Source organism: Phocoena sinus, chromosome 3 (assembly GCF_008692025.1).
Source record: "Phocoena sinus isolate mPhoSin1 chromosome 3, mPhoSin1.pri, whole genome shotgun sequence".
Classification (NCBI taxonomy): domain Eukaryota; kingdom Metazoa; phylum Chordata; class Mammalia; order Artiodactyla; family Phocoenidae; genus Phocoena; species Phocoena sinus.
Window position 1 is genome coordinate 173,928,440 of NC_045765.1, and position 18,195 is coordinate 173,946,634.

Consider the following 18,195-nt stretch of genomic DNA (forward strand, 5'->3'; position numbering starts at 1 on the left):
CCGTGTCCAGCTGACAGCAGCAGCCAGAGCAGGTGGAGGGCTGGACGTGGAGCCGGGGCCAAGCCCCGGGGAGGAAGGGCCGAGGGTCCCCCTGCTGGAGGTCTTGGGGGGTGTGGGGGGGGGGGGCTGGGCTCCCGGGTCGGAGGGCAGGGGCCCCTCCTGCAAGGCACAGGGGCAGGCCTGGATGGGGGAGGGCAGAGGGACTTGGCTTCTCCCTCACCAAGGTGCAGTGGGGAGGCCCTGGTTTCTGACAAGTTGTTGACCCTGTCAGGAAATGCAGGCTCCAGGCGGAGACACAGCAAGGGCCTTAAGGCCTGGCCCCTTCTGACCGCAGGCCTCCAGTGGGTTCGGTGCAGCCCCAGGCCCCCGCCTTTAGGGACGAGGAGCGCCTCCGGGTGAATGTGCCCACAGCGGCCCCAGGCAACTCAGGACTGGAGCCAAGGGGCGCCCGAGGCACCGACGCCCACACGCGGCAGCTGAGACCGCAGGGACCCCGGCGCTGCCCTCCGCCCCCAAGGGAGGCGGTCGCCCGGGCCTGCGCCCTCCAGCCCCGGGCGCCAGAGAGGGCGGGACGCAGAGCGCGCGGGGCGGGGAGGGGGCAGGCCGGCGTGGGTGGAAAATGAGGCTCCCGGGGCGCGGGGGTGGGAGGCGAGGTCTGGCTGCCTGGCGGGCGTGCGCCGCACGCCGGCGGGCGGGCCGAGAGCAGGCGACTCCGGCTGCGCTCTCGTGTGCGCGGCGAGGGCGGGAAGGCTCCGCCCCGGGGAGGGAGGGGGCGCCGGATTAAAGGCCACCCAGGCGGGCGGGGACCAGGACAGCAGCCCTCACCCAGAGCGCACTCAGCTCCGCGCCGCCCAGCGCGAGTCCCGCCGGCCCCGCTGGTCCGGCGGCCCCGGCGCGGCACGTCCCGCAGAGCGCAGCAGGGCTCTCGCGACCGGAGCATCTGGACAGGGCGCTGAGCGGTGGCGGCGATGTCAGGGCGCGGGGCCCCGGGCCCCGGATGGGGGCTGCTGCTGGCGCTGCTGGCGCTGCTGGCGCTGGGCGAGCTGCCGCGGGCGCAGGGCGTCGAGGAGATGCCTGGCGGCGCGCCCGGGGAGAGCCAGGGCTTCCAGGTGGTCACCTTCAAATGGCACCACGTCCAGGACCCGTACATCATCGCGCTCTGGATCCTCGTGGCCAGCTTGGCCAAGATCGGTAAGCCGGCCCGGGCTCCGTCGGCGCGCCGCGGCTTCCCCGCCCCCCCCACCCGCTGGGTCTGCGGGTCCCTTCCTGCGCCCCCGCCCCCGGCGGACAGAGCCGGCTGCCTACGCCGCCTTCTTCACGCGCTCCGCCGGGTCCGTGGTCTTCCCTGTGGAAGGGGCGCGTCCAAGGTCGGTTGCCCGGCGGTCCCGTCGGGGAGCGCCGCGGCCAGCCCCGGGGATTCGGCCCTTGCGTCGCTCAGGGCGAGGCTCGGGGACTGCGAGCCTGGCCGGGCCCGGAGTGGCAGTGCTCGTGGCCGAGGGTTACCCGGTCCCGGCCGGGCGGGCGCAGCCTCCTGAGTCCCCGCGTCCCCGGGTCTCCGCGGTCGGGACTCCCTCTGCCCCATCCAGGCCAGCAGACGTCGCGGACTGCTCCGCGCTGGGGCTCCCGCAGCCAGGTTTTCTGTCCCTCGGGCTTGTCGGGGCTGTTAGTGCAGGAGAGAGGGAATGTCCTTGCCTTCAAGCGCCGGAGCACTCCGTCCCCAGTGCAGAAAGAAAAATGGTGTCACCAAGATGAAAGCCGGTACCGTCCTATTTACAGGAGCAAGTTTTCCACTGACGGTGTTTCTCTCTTCAAAATCCTGGTCTGTCAGATTTCTCTCCTCCTGACTGGCTCCACTGAGCCAGCAAAGTGGGAACTGCAGGTAACTCCCGGGCAAGGTGACAGGAAGGTCAGCTTTCTTAAGAGCCTCTGAGGACCAAAGTTTCAACGTGTTGATCAACACCAGGGAGGGTCTTCCGTGAGGTGGCGGAGATGTGAGGGCAGGTGTAATTAGTAGGTGGAGCGGGGGAAACCCTGTGAGGGGGTCTGAGGACTCCCCCCTCACCACAGAGCAGCCGGACGGGGATGGGTCCGCAGAGGTTTTGGAATGGGGAGGGGCCGGGGGTGCTGGCCTCCTCAGCGGGGCCAGGAGGGGCAGGCTCTGGGGAGAGGCGGTCAGAGGACTTTGGACCTGGCTTTGGGGGTTCCTGGTGTTCCTCGGCGGCTGGTTACAGCTCGTTTCTCCTTCAGCCCTGCCTGCCATGTGTCCTGCTGTGCCAGCGACCTCCCTTTAAGTCTCTCGTTTTGTTCTGTTTCTTTCAAAGCTCTCCGGCCCCTCTGCCTCCCCCTTTCTCCTCCGGTGTGTGTTTAGTTCCTTGGCCCCGCTGCCCAGTCCCTGTGCCCAAACCGCCCTCCACTCCTTGGCTTTTTTGTGGGGGATTGTGACGTCAGGAGTGAAATGTCGACACCGAGAGGCGGTCTCACGTGCTGTGTGTCCTCTGGGTGTCTCTGCCGCAGGGGGCTTGCCGACACTGGCCACTTTCTACTGGCCACTTACGGGGCAGGTCCAGCCTCACCCTGGGGCTCTAGGAGCAGCAGCCCGTCCTGAGGCTCCCCTGGGAGCTGACCGGTTTCTGGGGCAGAGCGGGGGTCTCCTCCTCAGCCCCCTTCTCTCTTCTGTGAAACCACAGATACGTGCAGGGTGGACCCATGACACTCCGGGGGTCCCCACCTGGGACCTGGAGCCCCCCTGTCGTGTAGAGCGAACGTGTGCTTCCTGTGCAAGCCCAGCCCCAGGTCCTGCACCTGGAGGTCCAGTGTCTGTTATTCACCCAGGAAGAGCCTGCCCTGAGGTCTCCTAAGCGCTCAGCTCCTCCAGAGGGGACCTTCTGCGGGGGGGGGGGGGCCTGCTCCCACCAGCTCCGCCTCTCGTGGGCAGGGCGGGCCCAGAATGTGTTTGTCTGCGGCCACTTCAGTAGCTCCGCCTCCCCTGGGGCTGCTGGCCCCATCCGAAGGGGAAGGGGGGCCAGCTTGGGTAGAGGCTCGGCGGGGGGCTGTAAGGGAACATGAACAGGACCCCGGAGAGAAGACCCATGGGGCCGGCCTAGCTGGCCTGGGAGTGCCCTGCCCCGGGCCAGGCCTGGCCCCGACGCTGCCCACGCTGTCCTGCACTTGGAGGGTCCTGCTGTGACGGCAGAGGGTCTCACCCGTGAACAGGCTGCACAGAGGGACTCTGTTCTCCCATCTTAGAAAGCAAGCTGGGACCCTCCCCAGGCCCAGCCCCCTCCCAGCCATGCCCCTGTCCTCTGGAACCCACTGCACTGACCCTGCCCAGGTCCCCAAGGCTCTCCGGGGGGCTCAGCATGGGCTTCACGTGACCCCGCCTCTAGCCCAGCAGGTGTCTCTGCACAGACCCCCCCCCCCCCCCCCGCACCTGACGGAGAAGAGGAACGGGGGTGGCTGCTGAGGCCCCAGGTCCCTATTCGCAGACGCATTTGGGCCTGCCGGGTCCCTACCTGCTGTCGCATCTTTAGGAAATGCAGAAGGGGATGAAGCCAGGGAGGGAGCTGGCCCACAGCTCCCGGCTGGGCCTGCAGGGCTGAGGTTGAGGACTCTCCTGCACTGGGGGCTGTCTGCCCCTGGGTGTATGGGGAAAGCCCGGGCCGCGGGTGGGAACTGTGCTCCCCAGGGGGCCTCGAGTCTGCAGCCACTCACACCAGGATCAGTCTGGGCCTTGGACCAGGTTGGACTCCCTCTCCCTCAGCCTGTCCCACCTCCTCTGGCCTCCTCTGGGGCCAACGTCTAGTGGGCTGGGTGGGCGCGCTTCGGCCGCGTGGGATGGCGAAGCTGTGGCAGCAGTGGGCGGGGCCCACCTGAGGGTGGGGATCCAGGCGGCTTCGGGAGACAGCCTGGAGGTGGCGGGTGACCAGGGTAGGTGCTCCTGGAGGCCGCCAGGGAGACCCCGTGTGTCGTGCTCTGGCGCCGAGCCGGTGGGTTGAGGGCTCCGCTCACTCCTGGCCGGAGCTGCTGGGAGCGGTGACTCGGCTTCTGAGCTGCGGAGCCAGAGGGGCAGGCGGACTCGCCGTCTCTGCTGTTTCTCCTCTCCCTCTCCGTCTCCTCTCTCTCTAAGAGGGCGCCCCCCCCCCCAGATCCCACCCCCAAGGAGGCAGGGGGCTGCCCCCACACCCCGGCAGGAACACTTCGGGAAGAGCCCGGAGCCCGTGGGTCCCCCGGATCCAGAGAAGGAAGCACCTGGGGTGTGTGGCGCTGGCCCAGGCGTGCCCAGCAGCCGTGGTCCTCTGAGATCCTCGGCCTCTCCCCCATGGCCCCCGGGGTTTTGTGAGTGCTTCTGTTCCGTGCTTGGTCACCCCCTCCCTCTTCACCCAGTCTTGGAGGAAGAGACCCCGGCGGGGGGCAGGGTGTGTCTTTCCTAACCAGCAGAAGCCGGACGTGGTCCCCCGGGCACCCCGAGGAGTAGCCAGGGCCTTTAGGGTCACGCGTGCGACCCTATCTGCACACTTTACCCGCTCTGCCCCTCCGAGACTGCAGCACCTTGGCTCCTGGAGACGCAGGTCCCTTTTCCCACCTGTGCTCCAGCTGGAGCTCAGCCTTGGGGTCCCCCTCTGTTCGGCTGGACGTGTCAGCCGCTGCCTTATCAGGTCAGACTCTGCTCTCCAGGCCCCTAGACCCCGATTCCCGTCACTTGCAAAGCGCCTTCGCTGTGGCTTCTCCTCTGGTCCAGCCCCAGCCCTTGCCAGGGGAGGGGCACAGCCCCCGGGTGCTGGGACACCCATGGCTCTTGTCCAGAGCACCTGCCACATTGGTGGATTTCTCTGAAGTTCAGCCTTCGGGCGCTGGGTGTCTGCCCTGGGTTGTGCTCCCAGGCTGTCGGGGAGTGGTGGACAATATTTACCTCCTTGGGTTGACACCAGAAGCTTGTGGTTTTCGCTCCGTGTGCTCTGGTCCTAAGACCAGAACCCCCATCGCTGCACCCAACCCCTGTCCCTCTTTCCTGTGGGCTCCCCGGCACCCTCCACCATGCTCTCCTCCCTGTTCCCACCAAATTTCCCTTACACCGCAGCGTGAGCAGCAGGAGTCTTCGGTGGACCCCATCCTCCCAGGAGTAGACGAATCAGTGGGCCCTAGTGGACCCCAAGCCTGGCAGGACAGATAGAGTCAAGACCCATCATCCAAGGTCTTGGAACCAAGGCCTCTCCCAAGAGTGTCTACGGGAGGGACATTCTGTGCCGAAAGTGTAAAGTCTCATTTGTCAGGAACTGCCCATGGGAGAATTAGCCACGGGCTGTCAAACAATCCCCTGCATTTGGAGCTAAGGTACCTTTGTGGAGTATCCTGAGGAAGAGGGGCAAAGGTTGGGAAGTGCTGATAGCCCCAGTCCTGCCTGCTTGGCAGAAGGAACTCTCCAGGGATTTTCCCATCCAGCCCACTCCCGCGGTCCAAGAGAATTACAGCAGTGTTCCCAAGACTGCAAGTCCCAAAGGTCACTGACACCTGCCGCTGGGCTCTCCCAGTCCGGTGCCCGATCGGCCTCACGTTTATTTCTTCCCAGCGTCTGAGTCCCTTTTGACAGCAAGTTTTCCCAGGAGCGTGTGGCAGAGTGGGGCAGGGGGCTCAGTGTGCGGTGGACCAGGTCAGGGCTGGTGGTCCCGGGCTCCCTCCACGCCTCCTGCCTTCCCTCTGAGAAGGGACTCCTCCAGCCCTCTCTGCGCTGGAGCCCAGAGTGGGTGGTGACCTCCCTGGGCTGAGGTGGGCACTGCTGGGGCCCCGTCCCCTGCACCAGGAAACCTTGGAGGCGCCTGGGTGCTTTCCTGGCGTGAGGTCCGCTCCACTGGGGTGGCTTTGTGCCCAACCCCCGCCTGCACCTTCGCTCCCAGCCAGCCCCCGGCCTCCTTCCTGACCTTGCTCGGTGTCTCCTGCCCCTTCACCATCCCTTCTTCCTACTGTGAAGTCTGTCTCCTCCGTCTGCCCAGGGCAGGGGGAAGAGGGGCGCTGGCGGAACCCAGGTGCCTACAGAGCCCGTCAGACTGGGGGAGTTGAGCTCCAGCGGCCTGTGGGCCGGGTGGGGATGGGGGAGGCACAGTATTAGTGGGGGGGCGGGGTGGGCAGGGGACTGGCGGGGTGGCAGAGGCCCAGGGAGCGCCGGGCACGGGAGCAGCAAGGCCCCGTGGGTGCGAGGCTGTGGCCCGGCCGGCTTCCCTGGGTTCTAGCTGAAGCCCGGCCGCTACCCCCCCCGTCCCCGCTGCGGCCAGACCAGGAGCCCCACCCACCAGCATCTCTCCCCACTCCTCTTCTGAGCTCAGAACCCTCCAGCCCACTGGGGTCTTGAGGTCGTCCCCTCAACGCTGGGGTCTGGGCTCAACCAGGTCAGCTCTGCAGAGCGGGGGGCTGTGTCTGTTCGTTCCCGCGTGTCCCCAGCGCCTGGAGGCCGGCCTGCCCCGGCAGCGCTCCTGCAGGTATGTGTGCGGACGCGTGTGCTCGGCCGGACGTGCACTGGACGGGTGTCTGGACAGGCGTGTGAGTGGGTGAGGGAGCGGACGCTCCACGGTGGTGTGGGCTTCGTCCAGACCCTCGAGATGCCAAGCTCCTTAGCCAGATTCTCGACCGGAATTGCCACACAGGCACACCCGGTGACCGCCGCAGGCTGAGGGCAAGGCCGCATCAGCTTGGAGCACCGTGGGCTGTAGGTCTGAGGCGGGGAGCGCTCGCCCGCGCGAGGCCCGGCCTGAAGCGGCTCCCTGACGAGCTGAGTCGGTCAGTTCACACCCAGTCCGGCCTCCTGGAGCAAGACAGGGCGGAACAGGCCCGCAGGTCCCCGCTCGCAGGCTGCAGACGGACGCCTGCACGCCCTCTGGGCGGAGCCTGGACTCGGGCCCCAGCCGCGCAGTATCCCCGGCCCAGGACGACATCTGGGCTCGAACGTTTGATTTATTCTATTAGTGCAGCCCAAATGCTTGATCTTTAGCGGCCACAACAGCTCTGAGCGCTAGTTTAACATTCATCTTACAAACCTTAATGCTGCCACGTGTCTGGCACTGCTGCAGGCCACGAGGACACGGCTTCCCATGAAACAGACCCAGACCTCCCTCGGGGCGTGTCACACCCCCCGGAGCAGGCGAGTTCAGCCGCAGGGTGCATGTGTCGAGTCCTGACGGAACAGGGAAAGAAGGGAATAACGCGGGTGGGGAGGAACGAGCCCTGAGGGTTAGGGGGACGTTTCCAGGGTCCAGACGGCCCTGCAGAGGCCCTGAGGTGGCCGTATGGGGGCATGTTTGTGGGGCAGCTGAGGAAGCCCCCCAGGAGAGGCGTGGCAGGTGAGGGGCCAGCGGGTCCACCAGCCACACGCGTCCCAGCGAAGTGGGGCCTTGGAGGCTTCTGGGCCGAGCACCCCGACCCCTCCGGGAGGGACAGGACCCCAAGGGAGAGATGAGGGTGGGTCGGACCCATCACCCCCTGAGCTGAGCTGCCCCGTGGTGGTGTGTAATGTTTGCAAAATCCCTCTGATTTTGTAAGGTTCTCCCCATAAGCATGTTCAGAACAGACAAGCCGGAAAAATGGTGCGTACCTGCTCAAGGATTGGAAGGGGGAGCCGGGTCTGCCTTCCGGAGACTCTGAACGAGGTGTCTGAGCACTAAGGGACCCCCAGCCAGGCCGTGCTGCTCCAGCCTCTGCGCCCCCGGTGTCCCAGGACAGGGAGGGGCCTGGTGCCGCCTCGCCTCTGCCGGGACCCCGGCTCTGCCAGGCCTGACCCGCCTGTCAGGGCTGAGGTCCCACTGCAAGGCACTGGGCAGCACCTTGAGGTCATGGGGTCTTTCCCTGGAGCTGGCCGCACCTCAGGTCCACATCTGTGAGCTGAGCGTTCGCTCATCGGTTCTAGAATGAATGGAGAGGCCCCAGGGTTTGCCGGACACCGGGGTTCAGAGTCCAGGCTGAGGGCTCAGGTGGTGGCCAGGGTGTGGGCTTCCCCTCTGCGGGGCAGTCGAGATGGGCTGCAAAGGGAGGGGCCGGCAGAGCAAGACGGGCTGGCGGAGGCAGGGCCGGGCGGAGACGCCAGCCCCGGGGCCCCAGCGCTGGCGGGTGGGAAGGTGTCAGGGCCGCCGCAGCTCCGGTGGGGGGTGGTCAGGGCCGGATGGTGGAGAGGTGGGACAGGCTGGAGGCTGTGGACTCGGGGCGGGGGGGGGGGGGTTTGAGCTGAGTCATCCCAGGCCCCTGGTTGAACCCTCTGCTTCCGGCACAGATGTGGCCCTGGCGGGGTGGCCAGCTGTCGGCTCGGCAGGGCGTCCTGTGAGCCTGGACCTCCAGCCTCCAGGGCCGGGGGCAGACCAGGATCCTCTAGGGCCCACCCTGCGCTCGCGGAGGAGGCCGCGGGCTGGAGGGCGAGGGCCAGGCTCCGTTTCCTCCTGGGTATACCAGGAAGCTTCCAATGAGTTCACCACCTGCTTAGCTCTCTTGCCAAAGTCCAACTGGTTTTGAGTTCTCAGCTGGGAAAGGCCCGGCGTGAAAGCTGGAAGCGGCTGCTTCTCACAGCTCTTGGAAGCACACAAAGGGCGGGAACCACCAGCTCACGGGGCTCTGTTTCTGCTCAGGTGTAGCGGGCCCTAGACGCGGGGGCACAGCGAACACGGGCCTGCAGCCTCCCAGCCTGCTTTCCTTGGAACGTGGCAGCGCCCCCCTGCCCGCTGCTCGCTGTGGACCCATCGAGGCAGGGCCGCCCAGAGGCCTTTGCACCTGCACGTTTGTGCTGGTGCCCGTGGGTTGAGGGTCTCACCTGTGGCACTGAGATCTAGTCCCCAAGTGGCCGTGGATGCTGGGGGCCTGAGGACCTGAGGTCCCCTCGTGTGCCTCTGGGTCACCCTCTCCCTAGCGGGGTCTGAGAGGAGTGGGTGAGACAGGCCTGGGGCTCCAGTCGTGCTCACGTCGTCCTCACCCCACACAGCCAGCGGGAGCACACGGGGCCGTGAGGAGACCCCCGGGCCCCACTCCAGCAGGAGAAGCCGGGCTCCCAGGGGCGTGCTGGGAAGAGCCTGCCGGTGGTGGAGGAGGCTTGGCCCCCCGAGAGCTGTATCCTGGGGTCACAGAGACCTTTCTGCTGCAGAAGCCGCCAGGCACCCCCAGGGCAGGGCCCCAGAGCAGGCCTGGGGGCGGCGGTGGGAGGGGTACGGCCTCCCTCCTGCTACTTTGCACAGGCCAGTTCGGAGGCCAGGCTCTCCGGGAGGCGGTGTCACCCGCACGCAGCACCGGCAGCGACTCAGTAACCGAGCAGAATGTGCGAGGGCACCTCCACGTGTGACTGCTAACCCTAACCCTAACCCTTCCACATCCTGAGGTCATGGGGGGCAAAACCTTCATTCTCCTCCTTCAGCTGACAATCCGGACGGAGACCCGCTGCCTGGTAGCCTGGGGCGTGTCGCCGGCCTCAGACTCTCATCAGCTTCTGGGAAGCCTGGCGAGACCCCCGGTTCTCAGTCCGGTTCGGTCTCCTGGGGGTCGTCGGCCCAAACATCTCGAATCAGAGCTTCTGGGGTGAGGCAGGGACCAGGCCCAAGCTTGTGGGTCTCCAGGGTGGGCAGCAGGCGGAAGCAGATGGCCGCTGCCCTGAGCAGGTGCCACCCGGCTAGGCTCCTGGAGGCTGCCTGCAACCTCACAGAATTTGAGGACTCCCCAGGGCCCCCCCACACTCTTGCACCTGCCTGGTCTGCTACTGCATCTAAGAGGACTTGTGACGGCCTTGCTATGGGCAAGCTGCTGTCCCCTCTGACACCTCAGCCTCCTCAGCAGGGACACGGCCAGGTTCAGCACGTCCCTGGGGTGCAGACCTCAACAGGTGCTCACAAGGTGCCTGGCGGACCTCCTGTGAACGCCGTAGTTGCCCTGCACAGCACCCGGCCTTAATAAGAGGGCAACGAACAATAGTTGAATGAAAACGAAAATGCCAAGACAGTCACGCGGTAACTACGGACACTGAGTCTGAGGCGGGCGGTGGGAGCCAGGACCTCGTGGCACCAGCAAGGGCAGGGGCCAGTGTCCTTTGATGCTGGGTAAGGAGGGGACTGGGCAGTCCTGCCCCCCGCACACCTGTTGCCTGCAGCCTCGCGGTTCCCACCTGTCCTGGGATGGGAATGATTCTGTGGACTCGGCAAGGTGCTGGCTTTTACCCAGTGAGTTCCCAGCTGGAGAGGGTGCTGCATGGAGCCGGCCAGGAGTGACCTCCCTGTGACCTGGTGTCGGCCCCAGGCAGGTGCACCTCAAACCCCGGCTGGTAGGTGACCCTCTCGGTGCTGGGGTCTCCAGTACAGTGTCGCTAGGATTTGGGAGGGGGGATCATGTGACCGCCATTTAGCAATATAATTAGTGAACAGAGCAGGGCTCAGGGGTGAGTGTGTGAGGTGGGGCCTGTGGGCACACACCCACGTGCAGGCCGTGAGGGTCCAGCCCCCCCCCGCTCATTCCCTCCAACCCCGTACAGCCTGGCTTCCTGGGGACGGACTACAGAAGGAGGGCAGGCTTAAGCTTCTGAGAAGGCCCTGGATGGAGAACGGCGTCTGTTGTCAAGATCCTTTACTCGTTAGCTTGCTAGGACCAAGAACGTTCCGATGTCAAGGGCGCCCTCAGCCCCGAGCCCTGTGCACGGCCCGCCTCGGGGGTCTTAGGGGAGCACATCCTGGCCCAGCACCCCCTCTGCCTTCTGCCAGGGCACCCCAGGGAGGCCCGGCAGATGCAGGGTGAGCACACGTGGCCGGCCGCCCAGGGGCGAGGACAGGCTCCTTTCGCCAGACCGGGGGAGACAGTCCAACCCGACGGCCCCCCCCCGGGCCCAGTGCTCTGGGACCCTCTTCCCAACACGCCCGTCCCCCCGGCCTCTTCCAGCGGGTGCGGGGGGCGGAGACCAGGGGAATTTGTCTCTGCAGCCCCCGCAGACCCCCGCCTGGCCCTCAAGGGCACCCAGGGAACTGGCACGAGAGCAGCAGCTCCGGCGGGCTTTCCATTTACGATCCTGGTTTGCTCACGATCTGGAGAGATTCCTTTCAGTGTTAATGAGCTGAACATGCCTGGAAGGCAGGTGGAGTGAGCGCCCTCCCAAGCCACCAGCTGCAAGTCACTGCCGTCCTGAGCCGTGCTTGTGGCCCGTAGCCACGGGATCTCGGGGGAGGGGGGCCCGAGGCGGCCAGGAGAGGAGCGGGAAGGAGGCCGGCTGCCCAGACGGCCTGTCCTCAGAGGAGGCCTGGCCCCAACCCCGCGCCCGCGGTGGCCGCCTCTGAGGACAGGCCGCCCGGAGCGCGTGGGACCACCGCATCCCCGCCCACCCCCACCTGCAGGAGCCCCGGGGCCCGCACTTAGCTGTTCTCAGCCTAATCCACGCAGGCCCCACGGCCTGACTGTGGGAAGTTAAAGTTAAACGAGACAAATCGTCCGCTGTCCGGGAGCAAGGTCCTCTGCTTCGCAGCCGAGCACTCATCTGCACCTCCTCCCGGCAGCCTGGCCTGGGCCCACCCATCGGGGGCCCACGGGGTGTGCGCAGGGGCGGGGCGCAGGGCTCGCAGCCTCGGCTCTCGCCTCCCGTGGAGCCCCCGGGCTCCGAGGACCCTGCGTCGGGTGGTCGTCGGGGCCCCTCCTTCGGAGCAGGGAGAGGCCCGCAGGGGTGAGGAGAGGACGCTGGTCCTGGCAGCGAGGCCGCGGCGCCCCGGGAGGGACTTTCTCCCCGGGGAGGTCCTCTCGCCCCGAGTCGCGTGTGAACGGAGCTCCCGGATCTCGGCGGAGCGCCTTGTGCCGCAGACTCGAAGGTCTGCGATTGCCATGCACCAGGGCTGACCGGCGCCGGACCGCGGGTCCGGCACGTTGCTGGCTTTGCCGTCGTCGCCGGGGCCGCCAGAGCTGGTGTCTGAAGCTGGTGCCATCCCTGCTCGCGCACACCCACACTCGCGCACACCCACGCTCGCGCACGCCTCCCTCACCACCTGCCCTCCTTGGCGCCCCGCCGCACACCCCCCAGTGGGCAGGCCCCCTCCCGGGCTGGCGTCCCGGGTCCCGGACCTCGCTCTGCTGGTCCGTGGGACCCCTCCCTGTGGATGGCAACAACACCCTTTGCAGTAAAAAGTGGGGCTTTTGTTTGTAAAAGTTCTGGGGGAGCCTTCCCGTCGTGTTGGCGCGGTAGAATCAGGACGGATGGTTGACGCTGGCGGGAAGTTGCAGGCTGACGGCACCAGGTTCTCCCTCTGGGTGACAAGCAGGCGTGTTTCCCAGCCCTCCCAGCCCGCCCAGCCCGCCTTCTCGTACTCGGTGTGTCACCTCCATCCCTGGCCTGGCCTCCTGAGGCCACATCCCAGCGCGAGGCCCACCCTCCAGAGGAGCACCCACCATGGCTGCAGAGATGCTGGCTTTTAAAAATTAGTACACTGAATATTTTTAGTTGTAAATTTACAGGATCATTGAGCAGAGAGTCCAGAGAGTTCCCTGTACTCCCATCCCCATTCCCCTCCCCCCCCCACACACAGTTTCCCTGTTGTCAACATTTTGCACTGGCACTGATCATTGGTTACAATAGATGAACCAATATCAATACGTTATTATTAACTGAAGTCCAAGGTTTACACTAAATTTCCATCAGTGTCGTACAATCTATGAGTGTGGACAAATGTCTAATGACGTATATCTACTTTTTTATTTATTTCTATTTTGTGGAATCTTAGTTCCCCAGCCAGGGATCAAACCTGTGTCCCTTGCATTGGAAGCGCGGAGTCTTAACCACCTGACTGCCAGGGAAGTCCCACCCGCTGAGGCTTTTACTGTCTCCACGGTCTTGCCTTTTCCCAGAATATCCTAGAGTTGGAATCCTACAGGATGCAGCCTTTCCGATGGGCTTCCCTCACTTAGTCACATGCATCTAACGCTCCTCCACGTCTTTTCGTGGCTTGATGGCTCACTTCTTTTTTGGTACAGAACATTCCACTGTCTGGATGGACCACAGTTTATCCATTTACCTGCTGAAGGACACCTTAGCTGCCTCCAAGTTTTGACAATGATGAATGCAGTTGCTATCATCATCTGTGTGCAGGGTTTTGTGTGGACATAGGGTTTTAACTCATTTGTGTAAATACCAAGGAGCATGATTGCTGGATCACATGGTAAGAGTGTGTTGAGTCTGTAAGAAACTATGATACTGTCCTCCAGAGCGGCGACGCCCTTCTGCGTGCCCACTGGGGTTCCTGGAGCTCCGTGTCGTCACCAGCAATTCGTGTGGTCAGTGCCTGGACTTTAATGATTGTGGAGGATGTGCAGTGGTGCTGTTTCCGTTTGTGTTGCCAACAGCGCACGGTGTGAGTGTCTCTTCGTGTCCTAACTTCCGTCTGCACTTCTTTGGTAAGGTATCTGTTTAGACTTGGGGCCCATTTTTCAGTTGGGTTGTTTTCTGATTGAGTTTTAAGAGTTGTTTGCATATTTTGGATACAAATCCTTTATCACATGCGTGTTTTGCAAATACTTCATGCCTGTCTGTGACTTTTTCCATTCTCTTAGCTTTCACAGACACTTCATTAGTTTCAATGAATCCCAACTTATCAGTTCTTTCTTTCATAGATCATACTTTTGGTGTTGTGTCTAAAAACTCATCTCCAGACCTGAGGTCATCTAGGTTTCTCCTGTTTTATCCTCTGGGAGTTTCATAGCTTTTCAGGTCCCTGATCCATTTGAGCTGATTTTTGTGAAGGGCGTGAGGTCTCGATTCATCTTCTGTGTGGACGTCAGTTGTCCCAGCGCCATTTGTTGCAGAGACTGTCTCTGCTCCGTTGCGTTGTCTTTGCTCCCTTGTCAAAGGTCAGTGACCACATTTATAGGGTCTGTTTCTGGGCTGTTCTGTCGGTTGATCTATACGTCTATTCCGTCCCCGACACCGCACTGTCTCGGTTACTGTAGCTTCACAGTAAGTCCTGGGGTCGGGTGGCGTCCGTCCTCCAACTCGGTCCTTCTCCTTCAATGTTGCCTTGGCTGTTCTGGGTCTTTTCCCTCCTCTCCATGTTAATTTGAGAATCACTTTCTTGATATTCACTTACAATAACTTGCTGGGATTTTTTATTGGGGCTGCATTGTATCTGTGGATTACGTTGGGGACTGATATCTTGACCATATTGAGTCTTCCTCTCCATGAATGTAGACTCTCTCTCTCCATTTATTTAAATCTTTTTCAGTTTCTTTCATCCAAGTTTAGAAGTTCTCCTCATACAGGCCCAGCACATACTTTGTTAGATTTATACCTAAGCGTGGCTTCTTTCGGTGCTGATGTAAACGGTATTGTGTATTGAATTTCAAATTCCACGCGTTCGTTGCTAGCTTATAGGAAGCAATTGACAATCTATATCCTTCAGGCTTGCTATCATCACTTACTAGTTCCAGGAGTTTTCCCTTGACTCTTTGGGGTTTTCTACTCAGATAATCACGTCACCTGGGAACACAGCATCTGCCCTGCGGCCCCGCCCCCAGCAAGGCCAGTGTGCTTGCCCTGCGGCTCCTGGCTTTGCTGCCATGTGTTGGGCATTTCAAGCTATCTTGGCCGGGACCAGACATGAGGTGGGCAAGGCGGGAAGGAGCTGTGATGTGAGCTTCCCAGATGTGGGGAACCTGCCCCCACCCACGTGTTGCTCCCTGAGTTCTGACGTTCCCACCAAGGTTTCAGTGCCATACACTGTTATGACGACACGAGACGTAGCCTGCAATAGCACGGATCACTGTTCCATTTCCTGCACAACCGTTCGTTTTACCTAAAGTTAATTATTGTCTGGGGTCGGTGGTGCCATTTTCTATGTACTTAAGTAGCTCCCTGCCCCAGACCCCTGCGGGCCGCTGTGCCACACAGCACTCCAGCCCCCGTGTCTGCTGCTTTGTCCCGAGACGCCAGGTCCCTGGGCTTCCCTCTGCCAGACACAGCACCGACCCTCCCGTCACTCTGCCCTCCACGGGGCACCCCGCCTGGCATCCCATGCCTTCTGTCTCGGGGAGCCCCTCTTTGGTGGACTCCTTCTCCATCAAACGTGACTTCCCCCCCCCCCCACTTCCTCTGGGGACTGGCTGTGCAGGAGAGGGTGACATCGACCGTCCTGAGCAGACTGATGACCTACTGGATTCATGCTGGGGACCCCCTCCCCTCTCCCCTCCCTCCTCCCTCCTCCTCTCCCCAGTAATGATGTGCTTTGAGGCAGATCTCATTTCATCTGTCGAGCTTGGTCCCTGGAAGCACAAGCCTTTCATCTGGAGATGTTTGTGGCTGCTTCGTCCGTGTGTCTCCCTCTGTCCCTCTTCTAGCTCCTTCTGAGAGAACCTGTGTCGTCCTCTTTCTACTCTTGAATGTCCTCTCCTGCATTGGTGTCTCTGTCTTTTTCCTCTGTCTTCTGAGAGATCCTTTAACTTCATCCTCCAACACCTCCGTTGAGTTTTGTTGGGTTTTTTTAGTTTTTTTTTTTTTCTTGGCTGAGTCAGGTCTTAGTTGCGGCACGCGGGATCTTCGTTGCGCCATGCAGGCTCTTTGTTGCAGCCCGCAGGCTTCTCTGTAGTTGTGACGCGCAGGCTCCAGAGTGCGTGGGCTCCGTAGTTTGCAGCACGTGGGCTCTAGTTGAGGCGCACGGGCTCATTAGTTATGGCACACGGGCTTAGCTGCCCCGTGGCATGTGGGATCTCAGTTCCCCGACCAGGGATAGAACCAGGAGGATTCTTTACTGCTGGACCAGCAGGGAGGTCCCTCCACTGAGTTTTTAGTTTCTGCTCCCGTATTTTCTCATATAAACAGGAGTTCGTAAATCACTGACTGCACCCTTTTCCCGGTGTGGACCTGCCTCTCCCGGCAGTGTTTCCTCACTTGCTCTGCTTGTGTTTTACATGACTCGGCCGCTGGCTTTCAAGCCCAAGACCTCCCACGCCCCACCCCCAGGGTGGCTGATCAGGCTGGGTCTGCGCATGTGGGGGCCGACCTCACGGTGCCCAGCAGGGAGCGCGGGGGCTGCAGGAGTGGGGAGGCCAGGATGCCAGTGTCTTCGGACCACCCCCCCTTCCTGCTGGCCTGGCCAAAAATCTAAAAATAAAGAAAATAAATGACACCACTGCCCTTTTGTTTCCACCAGGCTTGGGAAGGAAACACTTAATCCACCTTCCTTGCAGGAATCTGATTTTCATCTTTACGGCAGCCCAGAAAGGTCTAGACTGTCATCTTATGATAAGGAAACCAAGTCTAAAAGGAATAAAATAATAACTTGCTAGTGACCAGCAACACAGGTCCCTCAGAACGGAAAGCCCTCGAATGTGCAGACACCCTGTCTCTTGACCCCCCCTGACAGGTGCTGTTCCTCTGGGTGGCCCCGGCATGGGGTGGGGGGCAGCTCCTGCCCTTGGTCCTGAGCCCCCCCTGCACGCATTTGGGCCAAACGATGGGAACCTGGGGGTGCAAAGCAGTCCCAGTGAGGGTGTTGGCTGTGCTGTTCGCCCCCGGGGACAGTTTACATAGCTCAGTCCAGCTTTTCTCAAGACCCGGTGCCCGTGCAAGGTCCCCTGATGGTCTCCCCGCCTCGGGAGCCCTTTGCCCCCTGCAGCACGGTGTCCGTATCAGAAATCAATAGTCCCATCACTTCCTGCTTCTCTGGGTCTGGGCAGTGGCCTGTGACAAAGTCCTGGCTTCGGGGCCAGTGCTGGGAGCGCCCTGATAGCAGGGGCTGCGGTGATCCGGCAGCCACGTGAATGGCAGACGTGGTTTATGACACCTTGGGACATTGCCCACACACTTTATCTGCACAAAAGACATCCTCAGAGAAAATGGCCTTGCTGAAATTTTTCACGCGAAGGTATAAAGGTCAGCGAGATGTAACGTTGCCTCTCTGCAGGAGATCTGTTTCCAGATTCCCCGAAGCCACGCCAGAGCGGGGCATCCTGCATCCTGGATCACTGCAGTCAGTCTCCAAACCTCCAGCCAACCAGCAGCTCCACCGAGGTCAAGGCTTTTCTCGCCCCACGATGGCTGCCTGTGATGTAACTAATTTTATGTCCTTAAATGCTAGAACTTTGAAGAATGCCTTTTCCGGTTTGTTTAGCCTCCAGGGCCACCAGCCTCCAGCTTCCTCTTTCTGTGAAAGCAGAGTCACCCAGCACAAGCCGTCCTGTGGCCCTTCTTACACCTCCCGCAGAGAAAGGGAGTTTGTGTGGTGCCGGCGCCGGGATCTGTGTGATTCTGATTTGGAAACCTTACCTCTACCTGCCTTTGCTGTTTTCGCTGCTGTGCCCGTCACAGCTCAAGTTCAATGAATTCTTTTGTGAAGTAAGGTCTCAGTGACCTGATTAGCAGCTACCTTCGGCAATCACGCCCTGTGTGTCATTAAACTGACACCGTCAGCGTGAACCATCCGTGCCTTGGCTCTGCCGTGGTGATCTGCTTGGGCCCAGGCTCTCCTCTTCTGAGAGCCTGGCCCCAGACCCCACCCAGCTCACCCCGAAGTCCAGGCACCCACTTCACCTCTGACCTGCAGCTTTTAGGCCCTTCCCGCACCCAAACTTACCTGCCCTGGACCCTCAGCTTCACTTGAAGACAGAGAAATAGAAATCATCTAATCTGAAGTAGTTCTCAAGTCTATCAATTGATACCTTTCATCAAATTGGGGACGTTTTTGGTCATTACTTCTTCAGATTGTTTTCTACTCCATTGCCCTGTCCTCTCCTTCTAGGACTCCAGTTTCTTCTGATATCGTCCCACAGGCCACTGAGGCTCTGTTTACTGTTTATCTTTCTTTGTTCTTCAGATTGGATCATTTCTACTGCCATCTCTATCTGCTGTTAAGCCTATCCACTGACTTTTTTATTTCGGTGATTGAATTCTTCAACTCTAGAACTCCAGCTTGGTTCTTTTAGATATCTTCTATTTCAAGGGCCAGCAGACCACGCGCATGGGCCGGCTACCAGTTTTTGTAAATAAAGTTTTATTGGAACACAGTGGCGTTCATCTGTTTGTGTATGTTATGAGTGTTTTGTGCTACAGTGGCAGAGCTGAGTAACTGAAAAACAGAATGTGTAGCCCACAAGGCTGAAGAATTTACTGTCTGGCTCTTTTAGAAGAAAATTGCCAAATCCTGTTGTACTCCACTGCTGAGATTTACTGCTGTTAATTCATTGCAGGCATGTTCTCCTTTACATTCTCGAGCATGGTTATAATAGCGG

At 61.4% G+C, this 18,195-nt stretch overlaps 1 protein-coding gene across 2 annotated transcripts in view; it reads left to right on the forward strand.

The window, feature by feature from the left end:
• Positions 1-773: 773 nt before the first annotated feature.
• The window catches only part of SLC9A3 (solute carrier family 9 member A3), a 39,835-nt gene continuing 22,413 nt past the window's right edge, over positions 774-18,195 (forward strand). For both annotated transcript variants that reach the window (XM_032629228.1, XM_032629229.1), the window contains exon 1: positions 774-1,191. In XM_032629228.1, coding sequence (XP_032485119.1) covers positions 969-1,191 — 223 coding nt within the window. In that variant the 5' untranslated portion in view covers positions 774-968. The remainder of the gene's footprint in view (positions 1,192-18,195) is intronic.